General features: G+C 38.3%; 1 protein-coding gene across 3 annotated transcripts in view; it reads left to right on the top strand.

The window, feature by feature from the left end:
* Nucleotides 1–17,414, top strand: part of TERT (telomerase reverse transcriptase) — a 36,039-nt gene that overhangs the window by 5,752 nt on the left and 12,873 nt on the right. For all 3 annotated transcript variants that reach the window (XM_069004200.1, XM_069004202.1, XM_069004201.1), the window contains exons 3-10: nucleotides 562–757; nucleotides 5,007–5,196; nucleotides 6,480–6,662; nucleotides 7,961–8,122; nucleotides 8,510–8,605; nucleotides 10,486–10,571; nucleotides 12,432–12,545; nucleotides 15,532–15,603. In XM_069004200.1, the coding sequence (XP_068860301.1) occupies nucleotides 562–757; nucleotides 5,007–5,196; nucleotides 6,480–6,662; nucleotides 7,961–8,122; nucleotides 8,510–8,605; nucleotides 10,486–10,571; nucleotides 12,432–12,545; nucleotides 15,532–15,603 (1,099 nt within the window). The remainder of the gene's footprint in view (nucleotides 1–561; nucleotides 758–5,006; nucleotides 5,197–6,479; nucleotides 6,663–7,960; nucleotides 8,123–8,509; nucleotides 8,606–10,485; nucleotides 10,572–12,431; nucleotides 12,546–15,531; nucleotides 15,604–17,414) is intronic.

The following is a 17,414-nucleotide window of genomic DNA, read 5'->3' as shown; positions in this document are numbered from 1 at the left end:
TTTTATATAGGATGTCTGAAGTAAAGCCTAACCCTAAAACTAATTAATTTTCATGTAATTGGGAAATCTGAATATCATTCTTTTCCCCAAATCATCCCAGTTTAATTTTGTTAATTTTTACAGTATACCTAAGTATTTTCAGTCTTTTGCTTCTTTTTTTTTTTTTTAAGCTTTGTATTATAGTAGACTTGTTCCTTTTTATTTTACCTCTGCTTTCACAACAATCTTGCCTTGGTGCATTAAAGTTCTTGCACAATCAATGTCGGGGGAAGAAAGTAAGTCTTTGGTCTACTATGGTGTGTATTTGTATCCTCTATGTCGATTTGTTACTGCAGGTTAGTTCCTGTATTTGTGCTTTAAGCTTGGGTCAGTCGCGTTATTTAATGTCCTGAAAATCTGGAGTGGCAAATCTGTGTAATTGCATGTACTTACCTTTTTTCTTTCTCATGACCTCAAGCTAAGGCAAGAATGTTGTGCACGTTTCTTGTTTGTGTGTTCTGTTTCTTTACTCATACTAAGAGTTGATAGTTACTATAACTACCTTTGAATTGTTTATTGAAGGTGGTCACTTTGTTCCTGCCGATGAACATTGTTTCCGTGAAGAACTTTTGGCCAAATTCCTATACTGGCTGATGGATACCTATGTTGTTGAGTTACTCAGATCATTTTTCTATATCACCGAGACCATGTTCCAGAAAAACATGCTCTTCTACTACCGAAAGTTTATTTGGGGCAAGTTACAGAACATTGGAATTAGGTAATACTAGAAAACTAATTAAGTATTAATGGATAGATATGTAGAAATCATGTGTTTTGTAGTGCAAAGTTATATTTCTGCTTTGATTTATTGCCCATTTATCCTCCTTTTGTTTGCCTAATTTCCCAAAGGAAAATTCAGCCTGTGACTGTAGCATACACAGTTTGTAATTTCAGAAGTATTTTGTGTGAGAAGACTGATTCAAATTTAGACTTCTTTATTCGAAGAGACATCTTTGTAATAACAAAATCCGTTATGAAGAGGATTTTGTTTTGATAAGTCTGTATTTTACACCTTTTACCAATGAGTAAAGCATAGTGGTAGAATCCCAAGGTAACCTTGTGAAAGTTCATTTTAAAAATACTCAATTTGCTTCAGCTCCTTTAATTTAGAAACAACAAAACCAAAACCAAGGCTCTGCTGAAATTCTGTAATACTCTGTTCATAAAAATCAGACAGTAGCCTAGTGACTTTAGGGGGTTTTTTTTTAAGATTAAGGGATTTAGAAGCTGCAGCTCCTTTTGTAGTACAGCTGGAATTCCATGCTGTTTTTTTGGTCTAAAAATGCATGCATGTATTTAAGTTAGGGCATTATTTAAGATAAAATTTTAAACAATTTAGTGTTAAAATAGGAAGGCAATTTTAATGAACAGTGTTGTGCACCCATCTCCCTAGTTCACATCTTTCAGATTTTCGTTATAAATTGCTGGTGTCTGAGAGAGCTTTGGAACTGTGAAAAAATTAGCATACTTTGTCTTGTGTTTTAGTGGCTGTTTTATATGGTAAACCTTTTGCTTTTGCAGTGATCTCTTGGTCCACAATGTTACATGTGTGATTTTTTTCCCCTCCTGCCCTGATCACTCCCTGATTTCAGCATTGATTTCTCCAGTGCCATTCTTTGCATTCGTGTTTGCACTTAATGGAGTCTTGATGTTGTTTGCAGTTGTAGCACAGAATATGCACTTTAAATAGTAGTGGTAGAATGTAATTTTCAGTCCCACACATTCTGTTTGTCTTGTCTTCAAACTAACAGCTGTAGTGTTGCAATTAGTGTTTTATGGAGTTTTAATGTACTTAAAGACGATTTTTTGGCACAAAATATGATCAAGTACTGACATTTACATAGTAGAGCTATAATAAAAATAATAATAGAAGTAGTAAATAATAGATTTTTAGTGGGGTTTGTGATTAAAGGAAAACAACTTGGGATTTAGCTCTTTTGTCCCTTTTTCCAGTTTCCCAGAAAAGCACAGTGTGTAAGGACAAGGTGCTTTGAACTCAAGAGACCCTAATCTACAGTCTCATTTCTTCTGATTTCCTCACCTGGCAGGAAGCCCCTTCTCATCTTTGGCTTGGAAGGTCCCTAAGATGCAGGGTATTGGAAGCTGGAGAAACATCCCATGGAAGTGCTGCTGCATGCTTGTCAAAGGCGTGTTCTAAGAACAGGATGTTTGCTCTTGGCTACAGGAGTCCTAGTTTGTAAGAACTTCTGGGCTGATCCCAGCAGCTGCAGTTAAGCTTCAGTGACAGGGCTTTCAGCACTGCTTTTTCAAGTGTGATGTGTACTCGTGAAGCCACGAGTCCAGCTTCCTGCATTCATGCAGGTGGCCAGCTGCCAGCTTCACATGGGAGGAGAGAAATTGGGGTTTACAGTTACGGGGTACAGGTGTTTAGGGCTGCCTTGGCCATTTTGAGCCTGTTCAGACACTGCTCTTAACCAGCTGGTGTTTTCATGCACTGCTGGTGAATCAGTGCCAAAGGCTATTGAGCTGCTTCCATCTTTGCTGGAGGAAGAGTATCTGCTGACCTCTGTTGTTACCCTCATGGCTGTTTTGTGGTTCTGGTTCTCCTCAGCTGGAGCTGCTCAAGGCAGTTGCTCTGAGCTGGTTCACAGGAAGGCATTGGTAGCCACTGATTCCTGTTGAGTTCTTCTGCATCCTCCTTTGGAGGAAGAGAATGGATGGAACAGGCTGGACTCAGTGGACCTGGACCTTACTTGCGAGCTCGCCTTTGCACTGACTGCATTGTCATTAGGGAGTAAATCCTCATCTTCAAGGACTGTCCTTATGAGTAGATCATCCTGGGCAGAATCCCACTCAAGGATATGGAGCACTGTTCTGTGAGGGGCCTTGGCTCTGTATATGAGCCTTGCTGTATTGGTGGAGGTCAGAGTGTGCTGTCATTGTACACAGACAATTTTGTATTCATTTTTGAAACTATATCAAACTTCATTCCCCAAATTAAAAGCAGGATTTATTAAGAAAAATATTTCATGCTACTTCAGTTACTTCAAGTTACATAGCCCGCAGAATGTAAAGTTGTGTTTCAAAAATAATGAACCCAATATTGTGGTGACAGCGCCTATTTTCTTAAGGCTCATGCCCTTGCCACACACAGTGGCTGCTGAAGATTAAAAATGCAGAAATTCTGAATCTCTCCCACCAGATGGAAGTGAGATGTCAAAAGACAGCAGGACCATCTAGTCAAGTTCCTTCAAGTTGCAGTGCTTAACAGCACTGTGGGTGCCAGTGAGAGCAGCGTGGTTCAGTGGCTGCTAGATTAGCACACATTCAAAATCATTAGCACTGCCGTAAATGCCATGACATAAGCAATGAATGTTGCTGTAGGAACAATGGCATCCAGTTCCACAGCTGGCCAGAGGTAGGAGTGAAGATCTGCCAATAACGGGCCTTTGACTTCACTTTCAAAGGAAATAATATTTTTTAAAATAATGATAGAGGTTCGTTGGGGTTTTTTTTCCCCCCAGTCTTGAATGTGAGCTGTAAAGAGATGGAGATTTGATCCTTAAATTGTTTCTGTTGAACTGGAGTTACTTGTTTGTTCTTGGTTATTTACCTAATAGTATAGTAGATGATGTTTTATGTGTTCAGCAAGGAACGTAATTCTATAAATAATAGTTATCCCTCATTGTGGAAAAGCAGTCATTTCTGCTTTCTTTTGGGCAGCATCTGTACCAGGAATTTAATTTCAAATTTTGAATATAAATGCTCAAAACTTTTTCATTACCTCAACTCACTGGCCCTGCATGCTACTATCCCTTCTAGGTATCATGCACTGTATCCCTCAGACTCGGAGTCCCAAGCAGCTGGATCATGAGCTTGTATTTGAGTTGTTTAGGCATACAAAAGAGAAGTGTTTGTGTGCCTCTCTTACCTGCATTCTTGGCTTCTCAGGTGTCTCTTAGAGCATCTTTACCAGATTTCCACCATTTACCCACTGCCTTTTGTAATAGTGTAGCCTCCTTTTGCTAAACCAGCCTGCTGGATTATGTGGGTTGTAAAAAGTCTTCATGCAAATTTAGATTGATGTCCTGTCGTTTGTGAGGACTTGGAAATTGCCTCACCTACTTCCCAGGGTAATACCATAACCACTAGTCTGTAGGGCACATTTTGTCCGTCTGAACAATACAAGCAGTGCAGGAGATTGATCCAGGTCTTTTATGTTGCAGGTAGGGTACTTTAACACTGCATCTTAAGTAAAAACAAGGGCTTTTGCTCCACCACCATTTCCTGATTGATTGTATGGAAAAGTATTGATTTTGATGAAGCTGCATAGAACTGTAAATCCTGAGGGGGGATCTGGGAGGAAAACACGTTTCCCGTTAAGGTGAACTTGGGAAGCTCAGAACCTGTGACTTAAGCGCCTTTGGTTCTTTGTTATTTTCTGCTGTTCATTTCGACTGACAGCTGCTCATCAAAGCCCTGGATACCTAAAGCCCTTATGTTGCCTGTGTATCCTAGCACCTTAGTTAGCTGTAACTCCTAGTAAGTGGTAGATCTCCTAATTGTTGGGAGTAGAACAGCCCATTACTCTTTGTAAGTCCTTCCCAGGAGCTCTCTTAGAATAGTTTTCAGAAGGTTCTTTTCAACTTTGTTAATGTCTTTCAAACTTCTGAAACCATGAGCAATATCCAACTTCCTGTTTCTTGCATAAAACATATTTCACAATTTTCATATGTATTCCACTAATTTGTGCTTAAATTTTAATTTGTTAAAAGGGGTTTTTATTTGCATTGAGCAGAAATGTGTGGTCTCTTATTGTATTACATTGTCATTAAGATACTGTGATACTGTTCTGACATGAAATTCAGAATTTCATGTCAGTTTCTGCAGAGGTTAGTATTTGTATTGTCTTAGAAAAATGTTTGGCTTTAGCTATCATAAAGACATTAAATGTTTTGTTTTCTGCCTTTCCTGTTGCTTACACTAAGTGTGTATTTGTATTTTAGAAACCATTTTGTCAAAGTACAGCTACGGCCTCTGTCTTCAGAGGAGGTTGAAACTATCCGTCAAAAAAAATTTGTTCCTGTGGCATCAAAGCTCCGGTTTATTCCCAAACCAAATGGGTTGAGACCCATAGTAAAAGTGAGCGGTGTTGTCGAACAACAAGCACTCAGCAAGGAAAGCAGAGAAAAGAAGGTTTTTATTTTCTTCATTGTTTTATGTGCATTTGATGTTGGTAACTAATAAATGGAGTAAGGATTTTTGTTACGCAAAACTAGTTTTGACATGGTGGACTGTAACATTCTAATCACAATGGCTGAATGGGTCTGTTGCAGCTTAGCTTCTCCCTTTCCAATGCTTAATTACTACAAGCCTCCAGTTCCAGAATCACAAACTTCAGTTTGCAAACCTGTCTTTAGGAAATGAGCCCAATAGAATGATGCAACTTGTAAGGTAATCCCGTTTTCTTGGTATGGATGAGTCTGGCCTGTTGGGATTTGCCTGAATACTGATGGGTGTGTGTTGATCTGTGAAGCTGTCTGTGGAGCCAGTGAACAGTGGTGAGCTGGGTGCATTACAGAAGAGGGCCTAAGGAAGGGCAAGGAAGCTGGAGCAAGCATGGTAGAGAGACAGGAAGGGAGCTGAGAGTAATTGCAGTATGGGAACAGAGACAGAACACTCAGTGCACAGAATAATCTATTTAACAGGGCAGTTAACTGGAAGACATAGTGGCAGCCCAGTTTCACCATCTTGCATGGCTGCATAAATTGCTTTTCCTTAAGGCTGGGTCTCATTCACAAGATTGAATGTTCCCCAGGTGGGTGAGGTGTCAACAGCTTCATAGCACTTACTGTTCAGACTAGGTGATTGCAGACCAGTGAAAAGAGCATCAGCTAAAAGCATGTAATATTCCATATTATGGTGTTTACAGAGCTAATCAACCTGCACGACTTCAGTGCTGCTCTGATGTGCTTGACTATCCCCACAGCTGAGTTAAATCTTAGCTCAGTTACTTGGATAAAGTACCTCCAGAGGCCCAGCTGATGGTGCAGCTGGAGTTAGCATAAAGTCTCAGAGCACACCTTCTGTTTGCTATTCTTGTTGCTGTCATTATCTCCAGCAGAGAGAATGAATGATATTTAAGAAGTTTTTTGTAGATCAATGGTGGTTTTATTTTCTGGCATTTATCTGTTTATCACTGTAACTATTACACCTTGATTTCCAAGAGTCAAGTATAGGAACAAAAGCATTTTCCATATGATGTAACTGTACCAAAATAAAAATCTCTGAGACTGTTTTGTCACTTTGAAGTAGTTACTGCAGTGATATTCAGGCTTTCTGAAAGCTTCAGTTGAACAAAATAATATAGTAGATACTTAAATTTAATCTCAAACTTCATGTAAATTTGTTATCTTTGCATTGCACAGAATTTAATGTGTTTCAACATAATTTAAGGTGATTCTCTTTGGTCTCTTTAGATGAATCATTACAACACTCAACTGAAAAATCTGTTTAGTGTGTTAAATTATGAACGGACTATAAACACCAGTTTTATAGGCTCTTCAGTGTTTGGGAAAGATGATATCTACAAGACATGGAAGCAGTTTGTTACAAAGGTTCTCGAATCTGGTGGTGAAATTCCTCCTTTCTACTGTGTAAAGGTATGTATTTTTAATTAGATATTTAAACTAGCTTTTCAAAACCAGCTTGTGCAGATACTTTTGTAGCTGTATTAGCTGTGACCTGACTGCATAATTATTTCTTTTTCTAAATAAAATTTTGTGCATACCTAACAGACTCTGGTTAGTTTTTTGATAGGGGTGGTTGATTGCTTTTTGTGGATGGGTGTTCCTGCAGTAGAGCTTCCTTTACTTGGGTGTTTTTCTGTCCACTTTTTTGTCATGTGGGAGCTCTCACTTCTATACATGCGCTGAATTTTTTGCAGTTACATTTAGCTGGGTATCAAAGTGGGAGAAAGATACAAGCTCAGGTAGGCTTTTGAGCCATATGAAAACCAGAAAAAACATCCTATGTGCATTTGAATAAAGTCACTGTCTCTTAAAAAATTGGTCTTTTCTATCTCAGTGTCATTAGTTTCTGTTGAAAATGAACACATGACTTGTAGCTGGTGTCTTTCCAATAAGTTTCTTCTCCCACTTTGAAAAAATCAGTGCTTGTTGTAACCCACTGTTTGAAGGAGTTTGTTCTTCACACTTTCGTCAGTTCTGTCTAGCAGACAACATTTTGTGTTTGATTTCAGTTCATAGCTTTGAACTGGGGCAATGTATACAGAAATATGTAAATTACACAGATTTATGTATATTATAGGGGGGCTCCCTTCTCATCTCTCATATGTCGCTTGTCATCCTGCCCTGAAATAACTTTCGTAATTTTGTCTTGTTATCTTTCAAGCCAAAGGGTCATGTCATTGACATAATTTGTGTAAAATAACCCTAAGATTGTTGTTTCTACAGGAAGTTTTCAGTTTTGACTATGACAAGTAAAAGCAGAGGTAGGTTTCCAATATGAGGCTTGGGAAAGGTAAAATATGTAGGTTTGCAGCTTTCCAAAAGTCTAAGATGTCCTTTCCATGGCCATGTGGTGAGGAAAGTTTCTTATAATATTTACATAAAAATATCAGCTATTAACTTAAATGATTGAGGGTTCAGTGTTAGATTTAGGGTTGCATATGGTATAATCTTCTGTTAAGAATTGTGCTAAAACTGATGATTTGCATATCCCTTCTAAGGGAATACTGGATGAGTGGGGGAAGATTTTTCAGGTAAGTGGCAAGTTTTTATTTTGTCACAAATTTGGCCTAAGTGATGCAATAATTTTACTCCCATGTGATCTATCCTTCAGCCTTGCTTATGTACCACAGCAGTACTTTTTTTATACTACCACAATGTTTACAACAATATTGCTGAATATGTAGTGGAAGATATTTCTTCTATTTCAGGCTGATGTGTCCAAGGCTTATGATACCATTCCTCACAAGAAACTTGTGGAAGTGATTTCGCGGGTCCTGAAGCCTGAAAAGAGAACTGTGTACTGCATACGGCGCTATGCTGTGATTATGATTACCCCAAGTGGAAAAGCCAAGAGGCTCTATAGGAGACATGTATGGCTTCCTGATTTCTTCTGTTCGCTGCTATAAACATATTTTGGTCCAAGGAAAAGTCTTCCTTTTTAGCTTTCTTTAGTCACAATTTGAATTGGTTAAGTACTTAATAAACCCTTTTTTTACTACTGTTAGATATTTTCCAGAGGTAGAAAAGTTTCTTTTTCGCCCACACCTTTTAAAGTTTTTACTCACAATTAGTGAGTAAATGTGTCATGGAAATAGAGATTTGTGAGCGAGACATTTCATTTTAACAGTAGATGAATTGTTGGATTAAAATAACAGAATAAGGCTAGTCCTTTGATCTCCACTGAATAAAAGAAGTCAGTTACTGAATTTTCCACTGCTTTCATCATTTATTTCTTTACAATTTAAACAATTACACAGGTTTCTACTTTCAAGGACTTTATGCCAGACATGAAGCAGTTTGTGTCCCAGCTTCAGGAGAATGCCTCATTGCAAAATGCGATAGTAGTTGAACAGGTAAGTTTTGTGAGGCTTCTTTTCAACTGAAAAAGAAAGAATTAGAGGAAGATTGGGATTTTTATTGGTTTGTACATGTTACGTGTTTACATTATCTCTTGTCTAGTTACCCAGCACCTTCTCTAGAAAGACTTCTGTCAACTCTTCTTTGGTGTTTGTAACAGGCTGTCAGTGTTCAGTGGGAGGAGTGCACCAGGCAGGACATCTGGCAAAAAGTCCAAGACTTGTCCCAGATTCGCATTATTGTCTCAAACTCGTGTTTTAACCAGTGTTTTCTTTCCCTTTTCTAATTTCATTGTTTCTCGCAACAGTTCTCAAATGAGAAATTAACTGTCTATTAAAGAAGGGCTTCAGCACTTGCTATCTCCAAAACCTACAGAAGTAAGGATGAGCAAAATGTATTATACGCTAAGTAGCTAAGGATGTGGCATCTTGACTTATTTTAATTACCTGTGAAGGTTGATGAGAATGAACTCTTCTTTAGGGGAGTTAAGTGCAACACAAACAAGATCAACTCTTAAAGTTTTTGTTTAAAGAGATTTCTTGCTTTCAGTGAATTAAAATTTGAATTAAAATAAAAAAATTACATGTATTTTAAATTTACTCTGACTGATGCTTTGTTGCAAGAAGGCGGCATCCTTCTGTTTTAATTCTTGTGATTCAAGTGTTTGTTCTCAAGACTTCCTTCTGTGCAAGGAGCATGACAAAGGTATAGATGTAGCTGATATGCTCAGTCTTTTTCTATTATGGAATCATGGTGTTCCATAATAACAACCTACAGCATCTCCTGAGCATCAAATGAGCAGACAGGTATGTTCTTTCAGGCTAATAATTCCTCTTTAAATTTTTCTTTTCTAAACCTGGCAGTGGAAAATGACAGGGTTGACAAAAGGTGATTTTGCACATACAAGTAAAATGATCTTGTGTATCTGTGGACATAGGAGTAGAATGTGTGGTGTGCCTGGTGTACAATTCCAGTATCCTACAAAAACAAGAAAGTCTAATGAGTACCTGGATGAAAATGGAAACTAGCTGGACGTCTCATGTATAAGTACATTTTGCACATTTTTTTGAACTGATTTAGAAAACTATGCTAGATATTGCATGAACAACAGCCTTCTATTTAAAACTATTTTACATTTGAAAACAATTTGCGTGTTATTATTTTCAAAGAATAGAGTATTTTGAGAAAAGTGTTGTGTCAGGCTGGGTGTCTGTACCACAGGTACATCACGTTACCTTTTCAATGCAAGCAATCATGGTCTTGCATGGCTCTATCAAAAGTTGGGTGCATTTGTCTGCTGTCTAATCTATGCAAGTAATAAGTAATTTTATTTTAATTTGAATGAAGTCATTGTTAAAGTTATTTAAATTGTTGTAAATGGATTTTTTTATCAAACAGTTTTTAACAAAATGTTCCATAAATATTGGGTGTACAGTCATGCATGGAGGTGTTGGTAATACCTGGCAAAGTGTGTGTTTTGCAGCAGAATGGGCAAGTAAGTGTATCTCAACTTGGGGAACTGTAAAGACCGTGACGTACAGAAATTGTCCTACAGGATAGGAAATGGCCAAAAGAGCAGGGGTCTTATACATTGTAATAATCCAATATATTTTGCCAGCACTTTAAAAAAGTGTGTTTAGATGTTATATTTGATTTCTCCTAACACAAAACAAAAAAAACCCAACATCCAACAAAAAATTAACTTGTTGGATGTGAGCAGCTTTACAGTATGTGTGTTCACTTTTTTGGTTTAGGATTTATCTTTTCACTTACTTCGGGGTTTGGGCTGCTACAGTCCACTTTTTAAATATTTCTGTGTGTCTTCAAAGTTGTAGTGTATTTTTCATTTCAAATCTTTGTTTTGTCACATTTTTAGAGCTTAACTTTCAATGAGACAAGTTCCAGCCTGTTTAATTTTTTCCTTGAAATGATACATAACAGCATCCTGGAGATTGGGAACAGGTAAGAAAGAAATTGGTCATTCTTTGTATAGAGTGTTTGGTTTGTTTGTTTTCTGTTAAGAGGATACCTTTAATTGACTCTATGGACTTTTGGTAGCTGTCTTTTAAAGATTTCTATTTCATGTTAATTTGAAGTTTGTGTATCAGTTTAAGTTCCAAAAAAGCATGATGAGTTTAGAAACAAATTTATATTGAATATTGAATAAAATGTCTCTTTCCTACCTGGATGATGTTAACTATACACAATGCATTATTCCATAGAGTATGGAATAACCTTCATAATTTATTATTCCATAATAAATAACCTTCATTTAAAACTGCAAGTGTAATTCAAGAGGAAAGTACTTTAAAATGGTGGGATCCATAGTGTGAGCAAAAGCAAGGGTAACATCCAAGTAATCATGCAAAAGCCTTGTTAGTCATTTCTCTGTAGTGCAAAATTAAACCTTTTCTGCATGGTTTTGCTATTTGGCAAGTTGCAATAAAAATAAAAGGCAGTAGCAATAGGAATTAAAATTATTGGCAACTCCAAAATTAAGAATCAGATGTTACAGAAGGTGGTAATACAGGTTTCTTCTTGTGTTGGTAGAGATACTGACTTGGTATTTGTATTTTGCCTCTAGGTGGCAAATGTGTACCATGTCTAAAAAAGGAAGTACTTACCTGATCTTTATTTGTAAATTCAGAGTGATGTATATTAGAATTAATAGCTTCTTGCTCTGGAAAAAATACCTTTTTTTAAAAAAACTTGTTTTAGAATCTCACAGGACTGAGGGAGAGTGAGAAAAGCTTTCAAGGAGTCACATAGGAGTGTGTTTATAGTTTTTTCTAGTATTGGTTCTTATGCTCCCTTTGGCAGGATTATAAGAATGCTCTTGTAGCATACTTTAATAATGACTAACCGACGTGAGTATGTTTCATGGAATTTTAATGGTTTCCAAGAAAGCACACTGACAAAACCAGCTTCATACATTTAAATTCTGTCACAACTTGACTGAAAAATGCTGTTTGTTCTGAAATGAACTTAGCCCTTTTAAGTAGCTTGTTCTCATTTGTCAGAAAAAACCCGTGTAAGTTTAGTAAATAAATAGACTCTTTCTCAAAGAAAAAATCACAATTAGTCAATGCTAATGTGATGTTTTGAGAAAAATGCTGATTGTTGAGCTGGGGACCTATAATAAATCTTGTAATACCATTTGACGTTTATCAAAAGTCTGTAAGAAAATAAAATTACTGCAAGGAAAATTTTCAGGTGACTCAAACTAAAAGTACAATCAGTGCTCAAAAGTAGTATGTGGTCTAAATTAATTCTCTTCAGCTTCACCAAGTCATTCACGTAATAGTGGTGAAATGGACGTTGTAGTATCTCACTGCTTTAAAGAAGTGTTGTGAAAATCATTCCCTTGGGTTTTTCAAGCCATACCAATTTGGTTTCTGCCAGCATAGAAAATTCTCCTATTTTTTTAGTGTACAAGAACACTTCTCTTGAAGCTGTCACCGTAAGATGTAACATAAAGCATTAAAAAACTTAAATGATGTGTCTGCAGCAGAAGGAGGCCTTGGGGTTTGCAGTCAGTTATAAAATTTCGTTCATCTAATATCAGTTGTCTCCTGGAGTTTGTTAATACAAAAGGAATATGTGTATTAATGGGGTTTTTTTTCACTGTTAAAGTTAAAACTTCTGGATCTCTATGTAGATTCTTAGAAGAAAGAAGAAGCAAATTTAAGTAAGGCTAACTGGCAAACATATAGCATATTTCTTATTGAAACTTCTGTTACACTTGGGAAAAAACGGAAATTTAACAGCTGTTGTGCTCTTGTTGCATGTTTTGATTTTTTGTTTTCTTTTACTCTTTGCTAGGTACTACTTACAGTGCTGTGGAATTCCACAGGGCTCCATTTTGTCAACCCTACTTTGCAGCTTATTCTATGGAGACATGGAAAACAAACTGCTCAGTGGAATACAGCAGGATGGGTAGGGATGCTTTGTTTTGCGCTCTGTTACCGTAATTCATAATGTATAGTATATGTGTTAGTCATTTTCTGTGATGTTTAATTTTGAATTTCAAGGATTTCCAACTTCATTAGGAGTGTGGTGCACACAAACATCTCTGCAGCTTCAGTGAAACTGTGGTGGTTTTTTGGGAGAATTTCCCTGTTAAAAGATCGGGAAGAAAATGCTGAGAAGCTTTCCTGTATCTTTAGTGGGAGATTTATTCTTAGATCCCTGTATTTAGGGATGCTGTAAAGAGTCTGACAAGCTGCTCTTGTACTTCTGAGAAGTTTATGGTTTTGCCTTGCTCTTTCCCGCATCATCTGTGGTCTTTTCACCTCAGACAAGATGAGATGTTTGTTACAGACTTCCTGATCCTCCAGGCTTCTGCCTGAAGGCTTTCCAATCCACCATCGGTAAATCTTAACATTTTATCAAGGTCACATCTTTATAGCAGATTTTTTATGAGGAATTTTGGTTCCTGTTTGAAGCCCTGTGTGACTTTTGGTAAATCTTCTCAGTCTTTCTGCCCAGCATGTGCTTGCTCCTTAGGAGCTTGACAGAAAGCTAGCCTGATAAAACCTTTGTCTCTTTGTTAGCTGTAAAAATTTTGAACTTCCTTTTACCTTTGTACGAACAAATCCCCAACTGAATCCTGGATTAGGCTATTTAGTCATGAGCTGGACCCTGAAATTTGTTTGTGTTAAGACATCTCCCTTCATTGCTGTGAATTCTTTCCAAAGCAAGAAAAAACAACTGGGTGGCAATACTCCAGAGAGGTGGATGCTCTGGTGATGTGAGCTATCTGTTGCTTTCAATGGGTGTTGTTCACAAAACTGAAATTATGAAACTGGTTCAGAAGAACGCACTCTTCAGTGTAGCAGCTGTCTTTATGTAGAGCAGATTTTAGAATGTTCTTAGGTGTCTGTTGAATGATCTTGATAATTTAATTTGTCCTTTTAAGTCAGAAGAATAAGGTGGTTATTGACTTGGCTGGGCCAAGATGCAGCTGATCTGGTCATAGTGATGGTAGTACTCTTGCTTTGAAGATGAGACTGTACATCATCATCTCCAGAGCTACTTCTCTGTGATCTGCTAGGCAGGATTTACCATAAAAACCTGGGCATGCTTGGGGTCTGAATTCTGTTGGAAAAGAAAATTCCAGCCTTTACAGGGGTAGATGGTATTCCATTTTACATTCAAGCTATATATGGTTTCATAAACAAGTTAATATGTGGTAAATGAAGATGGAGTTTGGAGCCCACCAAGAATCTACTTGTATACCTGGTCTGGCACCTCTTTTCCTTGTCTTGTAGAGAAAGATGCTGCAAATTCTCCCTTGGGAAAGTATAAACCCCTGTATCCAGGTGTCATAGGTTAGCAAGCATAGTCCCGGAAGGGATGCCCTTGCTAAAGGGTGCTTACAGCTTCCTCTGGGACCTGATAGAACCTATCAGCTGGCCAGTTTGAATATGGACAATTCTTTAAGCCACTTAAAGTTGTGACCGCCTCTGTGATCCACACTTAAGAATAGACAAACTCCCCCCCAAGCTCTCTCTCGTTTCCGGCGCTGGCACAGGTGGCTGCAGGCCCCGTGCAGGGGCCAGCAGGCCCGGCCAGGCCCTGCTTGGGCCAGGCCGGGCCGGGCCGGGCCACAGCCAGCCTGGAGCCATGGGCCTGTTCCAGCCTTGGAACCCCCCCCACTGCCTTGCCGTGGGCGGCCAGAGCGGCTTGGAACCCCCCCCCTCCACTGCGGCCGAGATTCAGCAAAGCGGCACCTCTGTCTGGCAGAGGTCAGTGACCAACTGCGATAAGCCACATTCCAGCTGTAAGGCCGAGGTGAGATTAACCCTTTTATTGCTGTGAAGAGCTGAAAACCTGAGGGAAGAGAGAGAGGAGATGCTTAAAGCTGAAAGTCTGTTGTGAAGCTATGATATATCAGAGTATCCCGTTGTAATTTCATGAAGATATGGGGGGTGGAGTGTTCAACTCGTAAGCAAAAGCACCTGTGCTGAGATGGGCAGATGCTGATGCAGCTGTAATTTCATGAGAAGTTTGGACAGGGAGAGATGGACCAGATGAGGACTTTTGCTCCAAACGGGAGAGGAGAAAACCTCAGTTCCTAGAGATGCTCCCAGAGATAGTCTTGAAGATGAAGATGAGGAAGACCCTTTGCTCCCAGGGAAGGAGAAGGGCCTCTTTTTTTTTTTTTTTTTTCTGAACGGCTCAACCTTAAAATTGTACCCCAAAAACTTCAGGAGTGGACCCTCGAAAGCAGTTGCGGGAAAAGCTGCAAGTCGGGGGAAGGGACTCACATGCGAGCAGAGAGACTCCTCTTCCTAAATGGACTGAACAATATTTGGAAGTGGGTGGCTGTCTCGGTGTGATACTGTTTTCATAGCACAAGCAAGAAGAGACTTCTCTTTCTAAATGGACTAAACAAGGTTATTATGGAAGTGGTAAACAGACTGAACATCTTAAGGGTTGTCTTTTTACATTGTCAGTGGGAGAAGGGAGGAAGGTGGGGGGAGGAGGAGAGTTTTGAAGGTGGTATAATTTGTGGGTTTTTTTCCTTCTTTTAGGTCTGTTAATAAACTTCTTTATATTCTTTCAAGTTTGGTGCTTGCTTTGCGTTTCTCCTAATTCTTATCTCACAGAAGATAAACAGTAATGAGTATTTTAGACCAAACCACTACACCAGGGAAGCCACTGTGGAATAGTTTGTCTGTTGTAAATTCCTATGTGTTTCATCTAGCCAGTCTCATTGCTTTTTTATTTTATATAATTTTTTCATTTGTGTTTAGGAAAGAAGCAGAACTGAGAATTTCTTCATGACTCAATTTGGAGTTCATATCGGCCTCTACCACTTGTGAATTAAAATAGGCCCACTGTTGCTCTGAAGTGTATGAAAAACTTTGAAAGGATTACATATTAAAATCTCTAATGTTGGTTTCTTCTTTCATTACAGAGTCCTAATACGTCTCATTGATGATTTTTTGCTGCTTACACCACATTTAATGAAGGCAAGAACTTTTCTAAGGTAGGCTATTAGAGATATAGTCTTCAAAGTAGTAAGCATTATTACCTTTTACGTAACTCTTTTTCATCTTTATGCACATAGGTGTATTTGTTTTATGAGTTAACAATCAAGGGCTGTTTTGGAGCCCTTGGTAGTAGCCTGTGCTTGGGAAGAATCCTAAAGCTACATTCTTGATAGTCAGTTAAAGATCTGTTGCAGTTCACATGGTGGACGATTCCTGCTTAAGTTTAAGTTAGGGACCTACCTACTAACTTTGGTGGAGCCTCAAGCAAAAATTAGTGTTGCGGGCTAACCAAAGCAGCTGACAGTTGTCTTCTAAAACCATTTTCCCTCAAATTTTTAAGATGTCTTCTTTACATTCTCAAAATGTTTTTATTGGGCACTCATGCTGCTGCTTTCTGTTCCCTGGGAAAGAATGCAGCTTTTGTCTGATCCAATATTGCTAAGAATTTTCGGGTCACTAACATTCCATGATGAGTATCTGAAGATCCCAATAGCATGGTAGTATGCAGTTCACACCGAAGTTTTAAAACAGTAATTCCTTACTGTGCTTCAGAACTACCTTTTCTTTAAAAATTGAATCCTAGAAGAGGCTCTTTACCATGGATAGGAGTGTACAGTCAGTCCTAGGGGAGCTCTGCTGATGCCAAAGTAAATTTAAAGGATCCAAAGGAAGGTCTTGAAGAAAAGCTTAGCATCTGCAGTGTAGTCAGTTGCATCATGCTTTTCAGTTAGTCAGAAAGATGCAGCTCTGTTGTGAGCCTGAAATGCGATGTAGCAATCAATTAAGTACAGTTTGAAGTATAAATTGTGTGAAGTAGGGGATAGTGTATTTTGAAGATTTCATTTGTCCTCATTTCCTTGTCAGAACAGAAAGAAATTTCTAGGGATCTGTGGGTTTACAGTTCTGGAAACGATAAATCAAACTAACAGTGAGTGCCTCAAGCTATTAATCTCTGTAATATCTTTTCAACACGATGTCACTTGAGTAGCAGTGCAGATACTGTCCTTCTTGCCCTTTGAAGTTGTCTGCATCTTTGTTCTATATCAACTTCTGCACCAGCTGTGCTGATTTTCTGTAGAGAAGTAGCCTTTTCTGTGAGAGATTTCCGGAACTATTTACAGATCTGATGAACTCTCTGCCACAAATGGAGTAGTAACAGCTTTTCCTAATGTACTGTTAGAACCAGGGGACTCAGTAAATTAGTTTTGAGGACCAGCATTATGACTATGACTCTCCAAGAAGAAGAGCCTACCTCTTCCTTTCTTTAAAAGGATGAAGCCTGAACATAAGTACATTGCCAAGTAAGACAAACTGCTGCTTGTCCATGACACAGCTGATCCAATATGTAGCAGGTAATCAGCAGGCATTCTGGCAGTGAAAACATTCTTAGGGAAAATGTTTCTCTCAAAATTCAAAACTTTTCATCAGATAAATGAGGTTCCTGTTATATGGATTCTCCTTGGTTTTATTAACTTCCAAAAACAATAACTTGTCATCTGTCTTTTTCCAGTGATTTTGATCTCAGAGGTTTCTGTGAGTGTGGTTTATACAGCTTCTCTCAAGTGTTGCATGGCTGATGTGCTTAATTTGCATTAATCTGTAAAATTTTTTCTCCATTATCCTCAAGTTTTTTTATTTTATGTGTTTATTTACCTCTTGTGTCTTCAATTTCTTCATTTCTAGCTGTGTTCCTTAACCTAAAGAGTTGTTCTGTGCTTCCTTTTATTCTTTGATTTCTGCTCTTGTGTTCAAGGTCTTGTCTTGCAGCATGGCACCAGTTTTTGTCTGCTTTGCTGGGGGGGGGGCT

This window comes from Aphelocoma coerulescens, chromosome 2, assembly GCF_041296385.1.
Source record: "Aphelocoma coerulescens isolate FSJ_1873_10779 chromosome 2, UR_Acoe_1.0, whole genome shotgun sequence".
Taxonomy (NCBI): Eukaryota; Metazoa; Chordata; class Aves; order Passeriformes; family Corvidae; genus Aphelocoma; species Aphelocoma coerulescens.
The sequence above is the reverse complement of the archived record's forward strand: the minus strand, read 5'-3'. Positions and strand labels throughout refer to the sequence as shown.